The 15,334-nt window shown below is 39.9% G+C and overlaps 1 protein-coding gene across 1 annotated transcript in view; it reads left to right on the top strand.

Moving 5' to 3' along the window:
- The window catches only part of LOC134530204 (serine protease Hayan-like), a 78,843-nt gene that overhangs the window by 58,655 nt on the left and 4,854 nt on the right, over positions 1–15,334 (top strand). Inside the window, exons 4-6 of the mRNA XM_063364869.1 lie at positions 9,256–9,362; positions 12,429–12,688; positions 15,161–15,327. Of these exons, the coding sequence (XP_063220939.1) occupies positions 9,256–9,362; positions 12,429–12,688; positions 15,161–15,327 (534 nt within the window). The remainder of the gene's footprint in view (positions 1–9,255; positions 9,363–12,428; positions 12,689–15,160; positions 15,328–15,334) is intronic.

Raw genomic sequence — 15,334 nt, 5'->3', positions numbered from 1 at the left:
GTGAGTCTCCTCGTCCGCGCCTCTCTATAACATAACAATGCCCACCCCTTCCTCCCCTCCATTCTTTCGCCGCGCCACCGCCCCCGTGATCGTTGGAGTTTAGTCAGTTTACAACAGGTGCGTTGACTTGACCTTGACGCCGTTTCGCGTTTAAGTTACAAGTTGCATTGTGTTCGATGATTGTGTTCGTTTTTATACTTATTAGTGCTAGTGCAGCTAAATAGTTTGACTATGACTACCAGAAAATTTGTTGATTTTTTTAAACCTAACCCTAAGAAACAAAAAGGTTACGTGAATTCGGAAGCATCAAGTACGACTTCAATTGTTAATCAAGATAAAAAAGAAGATGCAATCGGAATCAAGGAGGATAATTGCGATTACCTTTCCCCTTCGACTTCCTCGTCGGACAAAACAGTATCCAGGTTGGAGGGTTTGGGATCTGATACAGACGAAGCTAAGGTTAGTATAGAAAATAATGATTTTGTTGGGGGTGAACAGCCAGTTTGTTGGTCTGTAGAACTGTGCCGTTAATTAGTAAATTCGACACGATATATTTTAAATTTTTATTATGATTTTAAATTTTAGTGTGGGATTTTATTTGCTCTACTAGAGTGTGAATTTAATTTGTTAGTCTGGTGTACTCCTCTGAGTTAAACTTTGTCTCAGTGCTCTGAAGCCCCTTTCCCATCGGCGTATCGGATATTCTGCTGGCCTAATCCCTGACTAGCAGACAGCTTACCATTTCCCCCGCCTTCAGTCACGCCTCAAGCCTGTAATATCATTTCTCTTCGTGCCCCTAACTGCATACACAAGCCTGTCGCTTGCAGGCGACCAGTTCGCAGAGACGAGCTGAGATTGGCTTTTTTCATCACGTTTTAGTGTTATGTTCGCTCCTCTGAAGCCACGACGGGACGTAGATTCCCATCAGCGTTGCATTTTACCCCACCTCCCCCCCTTCTCAGTTCCAAGTAAGACCAATGACCGGTCGTAACCCCCTGGGCGACTGTGACCGTTCTCAAGGTCTTCTCGCAAAAGCGAGTGCGCCAAAACTGATCACAAGCGCTTCCTAGCGACCAAGTCGCGAACTCCTCCGCTAGCTTGCCCTGTAGGCCGCCAGAGTGTAGCACTAGACTGCGCCCTTTAACCCTTGGTTTAAGCAGACGCCTTGGGCAAGTCGATTCTTTTTTTATTTCAGACAGCTCTCGACAGGTAGCGCTAAAGTCGACGCAATGCTACCAACTTCGAGACTTCAATCAGAGTTTTTTTATGGCCCTCACTCGGGGAACTTCGGGACCTTTCGGTCCGGACTCCCAGTCCTCCCCTCCACTTTTGATTCAAGTTTTACTTTTAATTACGAGATGCGGACTGCCGCGGGACAGATCAACTCGCGTCGCGTGTGCAGACAGATCTCCATCGAGTATCGGCGAATCGGCAGACTCTGCAAGACTTCACCCGGCCGCTAACGACGATGTAGTCGCCTTGTATAAGGGATGCTATCCCTCAAGTCATTACTAATAGATTAGTCTGTCTGCATAGTTTAGTTATTTGCTTTCAAAATTTTTTTTCTCTTTATCGCTATTATGAAGAAATCATCCGCGTCCTGCCGCGCAATTCGCGAGCTCCAGATCCTGGCTGACTCCACGACGGCAGCATACTGGGCAACTCCCCTGTTTTGACAGGGTTCGATGACCGGGAGAGATTGATGCTCCCATCTCGTGGCCCCTACCCTTTCCTGTTCAGTGGGTCACATTACAAGAAACAGTTCTACCACCCGACGTGATCGTTTTGAAGACCCGGGTGGTAATGTAAATTCAACATTTCCCCCTTACCTAGCTACGAACTATCTTAACCGGATGACCAGCCCACCAGCGACCAGTGTTTTTCTCAAGAAAATGTAAAACAAATAGAACTAATTATCAATATAATCATCGGATCCATCCCACTTTGGGTGTGAAACTCATAATGCAAATGTTTATATTTCAAACTAAGAATGTAAATTGGTTTAAGTAAGTGCAGGCCGGCCTATTTTCGTTTTTCCTTTTGTTAATCTTTGAAAATTGTTAAAACCTTTTGTATGTATGTTAAAATAATGGAACAAGATAATTCATCAGGGCAAATAAAACAGGGAAACTATAGATCAAGTTAATCGTGTAGTTTTTATTTATTGATTTTATCGATCCACACCAACTTCCTCCTTGCTTGTTACAGGAAGTTCCTAAATTCTGTTTGTTCCCCAACTCGTGCCGCCTCTGGTAAATCCATTTATTTATTTAACTTATTTTTTTTTGTATCCAGCAAGTTTCCAAGGCTCCTTTTAATTAATTCAACATAATTCAATTTAGAGGCACGAGGGGTGTTACAGAACAAACTTTTGAATTCAAAGCAAAAAATCCATGGTTAATTGTGAACAGAGAACTAGGTTGCAATGTTTGCAGAAGCGTGAGTACTCTAGGTGCCGGGAAAACGAAGGGCCTAAAGATTAGCGAAGAGTGGGTTTTAGGAACTATTACCGCTTCCGGAAACAATAAGAAAGACCAGCAATCCTCTCTTAGGAAAAAGATATTTTTACACCGTGGGTCTCGAGCTCACTCTTTAGCTGAAAAAATACTCAATGAAGCAAAGAAAGATACAATGAAAAAAGCTGTTGCTTCTATGCATCAAGAGCAGCAAATTGTAACTGAGCGCATTTTCCGCACGGCTTATAAGCAAGCCAAATTAAATAGGCCATTCTTTGAGTTTGAAACTGAAATTGATATTCAAATAATGAATGGTTTAGATATGGGCCGAATCCTCCATTCAAATGTCGCTTGCTCCAATATAGTTCATCATATTTCTGATGAAATGAAATCAGACTTAATAAATGGCCTAATCAAGTCAGACTCTAAATTTTCCCTGCTTTTAGATGAAGCCACTTCAGTTTCAAACAAAAATGCTTTGGTGGTTTATATCAGAACTGTTCTAAAAGGAATGCAAAACCCTATGACAGTGTTCTTAACACTTTTTGAACTAAATAGCACAACATCAGCTGGTATATTACAAGAACTTTTAAATCAGTTACAAGCATTAGGTCTAAGCTTTGAATTCATAAAAGACCACATGATTGCTCTAACTTGTGATGGTGCATCAGTGCTACTAGGCAAAAAATCTGGCCTTGCTATGCAGCTTACTGAAACATTCCCCAACTTGTTCATTTGGCATTGTTTGAACCATCGTTTAGAGCTTGCCGTACACGATTCCATAGAAGAAGTAGCTGGAATCAATCATTTTAAGATCTTCATGGATAAAATTAGAAACATGTTAAATTGTTCTCCGAAAAATAGCAGGGAGTTGGCAGAAGTTGCTAAAGGACTAGAGGAGCAAATTTTGAAAATCGGCCGTGTTTTAGATACTCGTTGGGTAGCTTCCAGCTTAATGGCGGTGAAAGCAGTTTGGACAGATTTTAAAGCTTTGTACAACCATTTCCTTGAAGCATCTGAAGACAAGCAAAGGGACTCGAAGCAACGTTCGACTTACAAAGGGCTTTGTAGTACATTGTCTTCTACAACTTTCGTACACAACCTTGCATTGATGTACGATGCTCTAGAAGAGTTAGCTGATTTGTCCCTTCAGCTTCAAAAATCAAGCCTCAACCTTATCCAAGCCCACAGTGATATAACACTGTTAATCAAAGTGTTTGAAAACCGAGTTGAAAACATGGGTAGACGTTCAGTGGAAGCTAAAATTGCTATTGACGATTTGATGTTTCAAGATGTTGAACTTTATGTGAGAGCCAAGATACCAAGTATTCCAGAAAAACAGTTCTATCGGAGCCTCGCAAACAACTTGACTTCAAGGTTGCTATCATCTTCAAATGCGTCTGAAAACTACAACACAATCATGAATGACATCAAAGTGATCCACCCCATGTATTGGCCAAAAGACTTATCCATCACCTACGGAGAATGTGAGATCCAGCGAATCTGCGATAGATTTAAGATTAGCAGCTCTCAGGATATAATTAGAGACTTCAGACACTTCAAGCAGGGACTGAAGCCTATGTTAAGTGGAGAGAAACCTACTATTCTTGAGCAGCCGCCGTCGTTTAAGAAACTGATATCCATCATAAATAGCATTGCAGTGTCTAGTGCTGAATGTGAACGTGGATTTTCTGCAATGAATTTAATTATGACTCCTCTTAGATCTTCACTCTACATTAGCACGGTTTGCGATTTATTGCGGATCAGGCTCCTAGGACCTCCTGTGGCTAGATACAATCCCGAGCGACACGTCAAAACTTGGCTGGCGAAGGGACACCATTCTGCACTTGACACCAAGTCAAAACAACGAAGGCAGAAAACGTACAATGAAGACAGCATTGCATTGTGGGAACTTTTTTCCTAAACCCGTTCTTTTTTAATATCTTTTAGAATTTCAGAACATTAAGTTTTCATAAAAATAACTAGGCCTAACTTTTAGTTGTGTTCTAAACTAAAGTTTTCTTAGTTTTCTTTTTGTATTTACAGTTAGTTGTGTATTGATGTTTTTTTGCAGTTTTCACTTCAAAAAATTAACAAACAACTAATTTTACCAACTAGGCATTGCCTTACAATATTAAACTACAATGACTACAAACCGTACATTGTCATAATAAGTAGATGAAATAACACCTTAACTTTTTAAAATTTCATTAAATTTTTAAAATGAAACAGTGTTACTTTTTTGTGTCATTTATTTTGTGTGTAATTAAACACTTCCTTTTATTTTCCAAGAAGTTGGTCTATTTTGAATGTATAAATATTGTTTTTTTACCCATAAGGTAGGCCAAATTTTCTTTGTAAAATATGCAAAATTGTAGTTCAAGCAAGCTGTTATATTCAAAAACATCTATTTACATATGGATGAGGCGTTTGCCACGCCTCCTTTTAATTTGGTAATTAATTATATCATATGTTTGGCACTTGGTTCATTTTCGTCCTGAAGATTGATTAAAACATAAGCATTACGGACATTCACGGCGCTGCGCTTGTGTGTGTTTCCGCGAGCCAACACCGCGCGGCGCGCGAAGCCTTATGACGTCATGGTGACGCGTTAACCTGCGACGGTCTGCGGCTGGCGAGCGTGGAGACGGTGCTGGCGGCTGGTGGAGTCGACTTCGGCTCGTCGGGTGCAGGCGTGTTGCGCCGTGGCTAAAATGGAAAAGGCTGTTCCATTCACCTACGCATCGACCAGTGCCCAGCCCGGGTTATCGTCCACCATGCTGCGCAACTACAAGTAAGCCTCGACGCAACCGCTATTAACAGCCGGACACCGGGTTGGTTTTTCAAGGAAAAACTATGAGCAGAGAGACTTGACTGATCATAAACTCAAATTCATTATCTTGCTAGTTTCTTGAATCGTAATTGGGCGAAATAAACTCTACTTCTCTTTTTTACGCTACGTGAGAATTTACGTAAACTGCAAGCCAGACTTATCACGTTGCTGTGGTGCGGGATGTGAGACTCGCATAATTACGTCGAAACGAGAGTCCGGTTAGACCAGAATATTCGGAATTGTGCCTAAATAACATTTATAGACAATTACGTCATCCAGGAGTGTAATCAACGGACCTGTTAGGGAAAAACTTATCCTTTATAAATATTTGTAAAATTACCCGTAATATAGTGTTTATAATATGTGATTACATTAGATGTCCTTTTCTTTAATGCGAGATCTAGATCTTCGGTAGATTTGTGTAAATGGTTCTGTATTTTTAATGTACCAAGCCGATGCCAAGCAGGAATATTAAATAGTAAACAGGCAGTGAGGTTTTCAATTATTATCCAGGTCATTCTTTTTTGCCTAGGGACCGTACTTCTCACTGCATTTAGTTGGTACACCCTTCTGCGGCTCCCGACTTTAAACTCGAGCGCCTTAAGTAAGGCCTCATGGATATGTATTATTACAACTGTACTGTATATCAATAAAATTGTAAATAAGGCTTTATTTGTTTTTATTTTACCATTCATTAAAAAAGTAATATTGGTAAGCTTCATTGCTTCAAACAAAATGGTCAGTGAAAGTAGTCAACAAGATGTTAATGGAGCAAAGGGTGAACTCAATTTAAATTCATGTTTTTATTTTCTTACATCATAATCAAGCACTTTAAAAAGTAATCACCATTAAAATATCAATTTTTTATAAAAAATAATTGTAGTATTATGTCTGGATGGCCTAAAAACGCGGGTTTACAGTTATAATTTTCAAAACTTTTTCCCGGGGGAGGGCCCCCGGACCCTCCTCCTTCCTGGGGGGTATTCCAGACCCCCCGGTCTGAGCATCCCGCTTTAGAGTTCCCACACCTAAAACTTTAGAAATTAAGCACTGGGTATAGCATATTCAACACCCAAACCCTTATATCTGTGTCTTGGAATACCTGTCTAAATTAGTTACAGATGGATCATGGAATATTTCCCAAATTTATGGTATTTTGAACTTTCATAACATTTTCTACGAAATGAAAGTTTAACCTATAAACATAAATATAACTCTAATAATAATTGGGCCCTACTGCCCCCTGCTCGGAGCCGCGCTTGCGTAAGGGGAACAGGTGTGGTTCAGGGGAAGCTATAGATTCACAGTTCTAGAATAACACAACCACCTGCTGGTGCAATGTCGATGGGTTAGTGGCTGCCCTGGACTGCCACTAACGTTTGCAGAGCCCTAGCATTTTGGATAACGGCCTTAACGGGCAGATGATGGAAAGGGGGGGGGGGGGGGGTTGGGGTAGGGATTAGCTCCACAGAGAAAATTGGAGTTAGAGAGCCTTCCCCGGAAAATTAGAAGAATGAACTCTTCAAAACTATTTTAAGCTAACCTGTGACAAATTACGACGATATTTTTGCTAATGTATATATAATACATTTTGGTTTACAGGTGTATTAGTAACAGAAGTGCTGGCGCGGATCCCAGTCCAGCCGCTCCTGTTGATGACGTGGGTTACTGTTGAAATCTTGCGGGTGGAAATACTTACATTCGTGCGCTGTACTAATTTTTCTGACGCCTTGGCATAATGGCATGGTTAGGTTGTGGTAAGAACTGACCAGACCGAACCCAGCCCACAATCAGTCCGCGAAACGTTGCAAGGACGCACGCGTTTGTCACGATTATTCCGGAATGTTCTTTAAGAACTCTGAATATAAGGTTTCCCAAAACGTGTCTCCTAGAAAATGTGCACTTTTACAGTTAACATACAATAAATAAAAAATAAACAGGGCCTATCTGTAATTGTGTTTTTCATATACAAACACGCCACTTACTTGAGAGAATCTGGAATTGAGAATAAAAACTGTTACAGTAAAGCTTGAGAAAGCTAAAATGTAACATGACCAAATCAAACTGAGTGTTAGTTGTAATAAATGGGAACAAGAGTTGTACACAAAAGGTGGAACGTAGTTTGATAAGTGGCAAGCAGTTTTTACAATTGAAAAAACAATTAGATATTTCTGTTAAGATACGGGAATAATAATTATTAAACCATATATCAGTGAAAACAAACATGCAAACAGATTTTTCTGGGACACTTTAAGGCGTGAAAATACACCATATAATTATTTTTAAATACTCTGGTTAGCCTTTATAACTGTGTTAGTCCGTGATATGTAGCGTTTTCCATGGTACATTCAAAACCTTATTTTTCAGTTACTTTCAAAATAACTTGCACATCCATCACAGATGAAAACAACTTCATTATTGACAGTTTGGCATATACAGTGATGCAACACTCCATAAACTACACTGGACTCGTTTAGCACTTTTTTTTTCATTTACTGCTTCAGTTTAGCTTTTCCCCACGATAATGTGTTTTATCTCTTATTTTGGTTTTACATGGAATTATTTTTATCGACATAACGTTCCCCAAGTGAGGGAACTTCATGAAGTTAGCTTGTGGCATCAAGTATAAGAAGAATGCTCCGCAGTTTTGGAGGAATAATCAACTCTGCCTTAGAATTTCTTCTTGGTAAAACTCACTCTTGGTAGGCCTAGGACAATTGCAGAATAGGGGCAGTTTTAGCTCTGTGATGGCACATCTGATCATGGAAAATATTCCTAATTTTAGAAAACCATTTGTTATTGTGTTTCGGATGAAATTCGAAAGCCAGGTTGGAGTATGCAAGTTGTATAAATCAACTCTACCAGGTTTCTCAACTGGATGCGTGTGCATAAATGCGTGAGTGATGAGTAGAGACAAGATTTTATGGTTTTATTTTAGGCCAATTTCGTTTGTAATTCAGGAGACTTCGTGGTTGTTCTTTATGAAATCAGTTTATTAAAAAATATAGCCTATTACTGAACAAATACATGATATACTTTTTGGAACAAATAAAATAAATTTGTTAAATATTTATGTGTTTGAAAAATAGTATAAGGTCGTAATGTAAAAATTAGTAACTAATAACAGTTGAAAGATTAAAAAAAAAATTATTCCAATATTTAAAAATCCAATTGTGGCACAAACATCATGCTTAATAGATTACTTTAATTGGATTTAGTATTTGAAGTATTATATATTTTTCATTGGTTAAGTTTTGATTGATAATGCTGAAGATTTTTAATTGCACCTCGATGCTTCGTGGTGTATGAACTTCAATTTGGGTGTTACACGGTCTATTGACATGCTTTTAACGCAATCCACGGTATAATATTGTCCCTGGTGATGGTGATGGTGATGGTGATGGGTAGAGACTGGAAAAATTCGCACTTTCAGTGACCTCTAGGATGGACTTCGCAATCCCCTACATAAACAGGCAAATTACACCTGCTGGCTGGCTATTGGCTCGTGAGACATGTCAACTGAGATGCTTCCGATTCGATACTTTTGGTTGAAGGTTTTTCGTTGGCTCAATGTCCTTCAGATAAAACTGTGAGCCAATCACAGAAGCAATTTTAAATGTATAGATGTTTGGATTCTAGTATATCACGGAAATGAATTCGCGAAATTTTTCCGGTCTCTAGTGATGGGTAGGGACACCTGTATTTCGCGATTTCATTTCACGTCAAGGTATTTCACAAAACACTGTAGCTTTTTCTAAGAGTCATGGCAAATAATTGTGAGGATGCAGCAGTACGGTGACCACATTCTCATTGGCCCCGTCAAGAGCGGGACGACACCTCTCGCCGACCTCAGCCAATAACACCACAGGAGAAAAGCTACAGTGTTTTGTGAATTGCCTTGACACGAAATGTATTCGCGAAATACAAGTGTCCCTAGTGATGGGTGATGGGTGATGGTTGTCGCAGGCTGCACTCGGCTACCGAGACGGCAGGAACCTGGCGTGGAACTGCGGCGGGACGCTCATCAGCGAGTACTACGTGCTGACTGCGGCGCACTGCACCTACACTGGCTCGTGAGTACAGCACATGCGCGCTTAGAACGGGGGATCAGGCCTCGCCAATTTGCCATTTCAGATATTTGTGTATCGCTTGCAATAACGCTTCCGTCCTAATTTTTTTGAAGTGACGCCGGCTGCACGCACGAAAAAGTGTCCCGTTACGCGCATTGTCCCGTTACGCTGTGTCACGTTACACTCATTGTACGCTTGCACCCCATCTATCTCTCTTACACTCGATTGGAACAACCATCGATTTGACTTTTTCGAGGCACATTAAACTTGAAACACTCCCATTCTTTTCCTACTTTTCCTATCATCGTCCTATCCTTAACAGAATTACACAGATGGGAAGAAGTTAAATAGCAAACATGTATAAAATTAATAGTTAAAATAATCTCTTTGTTAAAGTAATAAACATATTTGAATTAATGAGTGCAAATGAAAGTAAATTTATCAATTAAATTGTAGATTTCATTTCACTCCTTCTTTGTATCCATACAAAATAGTGATAATTCAATAAAAATGATTCAGTTTTATTCATAAAAGTATGCAATCATTTCATCAATGTTTTGTTATGACGTTGTCACGTTAAACTATCGTCCGTAAACCGACTTTACAGACAACCAATTTTTTTTTGGATTTGATGTGGCATAGGACCATGCTTTGGCTACTTGTTGAAGTTAATGTGAACTGATGTGATCATCATGATAGAGCCTGTTAGTAAATATGTGGTTTAAAAAAGGTATAAGGTGGTCTGGGAAATATGACGTATGCCTTGTTATGCCAAAAATTGGAATAAATAGTTAAAAATTAGAATTTTAGCAACAAAAAAAAGATGGAAAAATCGAAGATGGCGTGGCCTAATCCCCCTTAACCCGAGGGCACTTGCTGGACAGTACACAGTACAGAAAGAACAGAACCGTACACAGCTGTGTATTATGCTTGGAAACATTAGAAAAGTAATGTAATAAAAAAATTAAGTCCACTCAGAATACATAAATAAATTTAAATATTTAAATTCGCTTAGTGACTGCTTCAAAATATGCCAATTTATTTTATTCTTAAACATGTATAAACCATAGCACAAAACCACGAAAATGCAAATCAATATTGGGAAATATTCTCATACAATATTATTAAATGGAATATACTAAAAAACTAAGGAATTGACTTTCAGCACAATCATAACACCAGCATTCTTGAAATTAGATTTAGTACAATATTTAAATATTCCCTGAAAACATTCTGAGACTTTCCTCGTACTTAGCACAGTGAAAGATACTTAATAGGTTACGACCAAGGCGATGCCAAAAAAAAAAAAAAGAAGTGATTTTTCGGACTATAGAATGTCGATATTATAGTCGTAACGGTAATATTTAACGTGAAAATGTGAAATGCAACCCACTTGTGAAACAAATGCACACTGTACTGAAATGAAAACCCACAGCAACGATAAACTCTAGAGCGAACTAAGAAAATGGGGTGTGGCTGTGTCATGGACACGGCCGTGTGTTGTACGTGAATACGTGTACGTAACAGGTAATATTTTCTATACAAAATATAAAACACGCTATTTATTTTAACACCATATATATTCACTGTAACTATTTTACACTATTGTTTTATATAGGCAATCGATAGATTTTGAAGAGAGATGACGATTGAAACTCAAACGAACGTCGTAGCTTCTCCGATTCAAAAGTTATACTAAATGTAAATCTCGAAACGCAGAAAAATGACCTCAAAATGGCGGCGCTTCCCCCTCCACCGCGCGCGATGCGTCACAGTCCTCACTTAGCGTAACGAATTCTTTGATCCTTTAGCTATCCAGTGGTGTAATTAAATTTTGTATGGAGATGATAGATATGTAGCTGCAACACCAAACTGTACCCCCAGATTTTGTCATTCGTTTTTTGAATTGCCTCCCACAATGGAAGCAATTTCAAAGACGTATTCACGTCAAAACGCCGGTAGCGCGGTGACGCGACAAGACGACACGTACCAACAGCCGGATAGTATCCACCCAAACAGGGCTTTTTTATTACCGACGCACCTGTTAAGCAATTTGCTTGTCATTGAATTGAAGACCCATATTCATTATATTACGTCAATATGATTGATTCGGAATTAAATAACGTTAAATTAATCTTTATTGTTATTAATTTTTGTGATTTTTAAGATAAAAATATATATTAGCAAAACCATCTTCGAAATTAAAGTTCTAGGTTAAGTAGTTTGAAAAAATGTTGAGTTAAAAAATTTAATTTTTCACATTTTTCCGGGAGCTATTCTAACCTCAAAAAAGGTTCTTCCCAATGGTAAACCCACTCTTCAGAATATCAGTTCCCCCCCCCCCCCCTTCCCCGTCATACAAAAAGTCTAGAACCGCCATTGCCAGTTGAATCGCTTATTTATGAAAGGGTATAAGTCAACTTTTTTGAAGAAATGAGTTATGTACATAGGTACAGGATGCAAATGTGTGGGTGTTTACGCATCGTTTAGTTAATAAAAGGCACTAGTCTGATGCAAGGAAGTGGGTTTACCGACCGACGGAAAATCTCATTTAGTTATGAAAAGGAATTTAGTCACTGGACTTAATGTCCTTTTATAACCATAGTTGGTATAGGCCTATCGCATTGCAGAATGTGCCGTACTACGTAATGTCCAGGGCCGCAACTAGAGTCTCTGGCACCCGGGGCATGAATGGATTCATGCGTTTCCCCCCCCCCCCCCCCTTCTTTTTTTGCACATACCAAACCAATAAAGCGGGAGGGGGGGGGGGTGTCCGGGGGCCCTCCCACGGAAAAAATGGTGTTATGTTGAGACGTTATATTGTAAAATCAGATTAGACATTCCTGGCATGCAAGCTAAAAAAAAACTTTTTACCAGTTACCAGTTGTAGGAAGGAATTGCAATGCAAGCGATTTCGGCGCCCCAACAGCTTTGCGCCCGGGGCGTATGCCCCGCTTGCCCCCCTCCCCTAGTTGCGGCCCTGGTAATGTCGGCCTGAAATAGCTTCCACTGTGTTTCTGAGTCGAGCGAGACGTGTGCTGGACGCCGCGATGGACGGAATGACCGCAGGGGCCCTCCGGCGGTCGTGCGGCTCGGCGAGTACAACCTGCGCAGCTCCAACGACGGCGCGCAGCCCGTCGACTACGCCATCTCCAAGGTGATACGACACCCCGAGTACAAGCCGCCGGCCAAGTACAACGACATCGGGCTGCTGAGGCTGGCGCGCCGCGTCGCCTTCAGCAGGTTCATCCGCCCGGCGTGCCTGTACACGCGGGACTACTTCTCGGTCGACAAGACCACCGCCACCGGCTGGGGGAGGATCGACTACGGTAGGCTGCGCCTTCGCGGGAAAACCTTCTTTCAACAGACGAGAGAGCCAAACTCCCGATCGTGCATCTTCGGGTTTTTTTTGTTCATTTTTGTGTTGATAAACGGATAGGTACTAATGGTCAATTAGGTTAGGTTACCTAGCTACATTATAAAACTTTAAAACATTGTGGACGGTTGATTTGGTTAGGAAGGGGCGCAACAACAGGGGGGGCAAGGGTATTTTGCCCCCCCCCCCTCCCCTCTGAAACCTTGAAGTGGGGGCAAACGGGGGCAAAGAAAGTGCTGTGTAATCAATTTTTAGATAATAAAACTGCTTAAATAGCACCATTTTCCACCTTGAAAAGAAAAGCGAGCATGAACTTCGCTCTCTCGTCTGTGAAAAGAAGGCTTCGCGCTTCTTCACGGGCACAAATACAGTGCGGGTCAAACGTCTTGGGGCCCGTTCTGCGGTGGCACTGAAAATGTAGACGGATCTCCCCTAAACATTTCACTATCGCATCTGATGCTTCCCCAATTGCACGGAAACAAATAATGGCAAACCAATAATATAGCATTTCAAGGTTACGTAATATTAATTTAATTATAAAATATATTATGCTTGGAGATCATAGCACAGGCAGAATTTATGTATATAATAAAAATAAACGACAAAGTCATAATACAATACTAGATATTCTTGTACTTGAAACAATTTTTTAACGTATTATAACATAAAAAATATGGCTACCACTGCAGCCAAGTAGCCTAGGTACTCGGCTTCTACTGGTCGCATGGAAAAAGTAAACGGTAGAGATGAGAATTGCCAAGCTAATTCGTGCGGGTCCGTCTCCGTCTGTGTGATATTGTAGAAACTCTGTTCATTGAGAGCCATCTCCGTTTACATGTCATTGACAATGACCTGTAAAATTTGCGGATTCTTTCGCGATAGGATAGTCCAAATACTTTTGACATTATTTTGCTTCAGTGATTGGGCCACAGTTTATCTGAAAGACTCTGGGCCAATGAAAAATCTTTAACAGAAGAATTAGCGAATCACGATCATTCCAGTCATCAGGTGTTACGAGTCGGTAACCAATCAGCAGATGTAATTTGCTCGAGTGCATAGAGGATCATGGAGTCTATCCTTTAGGGATTTGAAATCACGAATTTTACAGGTCTCTAGTCATTGTAGAACGGGCCTTAGAGCAGTGTGTGCGGGGGCTTGGAGTTTGAGGGGTAAGGGGCCAAAAGTTTGACACACACCATTGGGCGAAGCATTTCACTTAGAGCTATACCCTTTCAAAATATGTTGACAATGTGGTGCTTAACTATCGATGGGGCAGAGAAAAGAAAAAAAAGTTAAATCAATAGTTATTCCCAGTAAAGAAAGGAGCAAGGAGTGTTAGAAATGTGATAATTTGTAATCGGGAAGCTAGAGACTATTTATTTCAATTCCTATTTATAAAGCTACGAATTACAAATGTGCAAGTGAAGCTACATTTAGATACACGCACCAATGTCATGATTTATGTTTTTAAGATAGTTGATGTGTGACTGGCACTCTTTGTTTCCGTAGGGCTCCGCTTACTATTTGGCTGTGCCGTTACGTTACAAGCAACGTGTTTCCACCAAACTATGGAGCCCAAGTTGCAACCCAATAATGAAGGAAATCAGAATAGCAACCTATTCTTGTGACCCGTAAAATACTATATAAATATTGAGTTATTGTTACACCTGTACCAAAAGGCATGTAAGGGCACTAGCAAAAGATTAGAACTTCCAAAGATATTGCCCAACATTTGCTCACTCATGTTTGTTCCAAGCCTTAGCTGCTAAGCCAAATGTCATGGGGCTCAATCGTGTTTTGTATTAGCACTACTTGACAAGATCATGGTGCCATTCTTCCGATTCACACCAGAAAAATCTTTTGACATAACCACACAAGGCATTCATGTGGCACTTAACATATAATAGGAACAAGGTTCTGTGGTGAAATGGGAGTAAATGTTGGTTTTACAAGCAATATAAGTAGTAGTAAGTTAAGACCAGTGTTACCTAATAATGCAACCGAACAATAGTAACTAAACTATTTATAAACCAAATTCACATAATTTACTGTGTATTGGTTAGAAAATATTAAATAAGGGTTATCAAAGAAGTATATAACATTTTAGTTGATAAAATTATGTAAATTGGAGGGTTATAACTGGGTAAATATTATCCAAAATTGTGAAAAGTAATATTTTTATTTGATAACTATAATCATTAAACTGCAAAGTAAAAAACAAACCGCAATGCTTGTTATTATCAACACAATAGAAGCTAATATTACCCATGCTGTGATAGGGGTTGCCCAATAAGCTTATAGAAGGAAGCTGAAAATTTAGATATAGCAAGGTTTGTGAATAGATAGTGTACATCAAACTCCAGATAAAGCTTGCAATTTAATTTAAATGATTCTCATTCTCGAGCCATGCTATTTTATTTTCCAGCTGAAAGTGCCAGCGACGTTTTGCTGAAAGTCACTCTCAGCATAATCGACAACAACAAATGCAACCAGCTCTACAGATCAGACATCAAAACCAACACTTTGTCGAAAGGGATCTTGCCCTCTATGTTGTGTGCAGGGGAACTGAAGGGAGGCAAAGATACATGCCAGGTGAGTT

Source organism: Bacillus rossius, chromosome 3, assembly GCF_032445375.1.
Source record: "Bacillus rossius redtenbacheri isolate Brsri chromosome 3, Brsri_v3, whole genome shotgun sequence".
Taxonomy (NCBI): domain Eukaryota; kingdom Metazoa; phylum Arthropoda; class Insecta; order Phasmatodea; family Bacillidae; genus Bacillus; species Bacillus rossius.
Note: the sequence above shows the minus strand (reverse complement) of the source record. Positions and strands in the feature narration are given on the sequence as shown.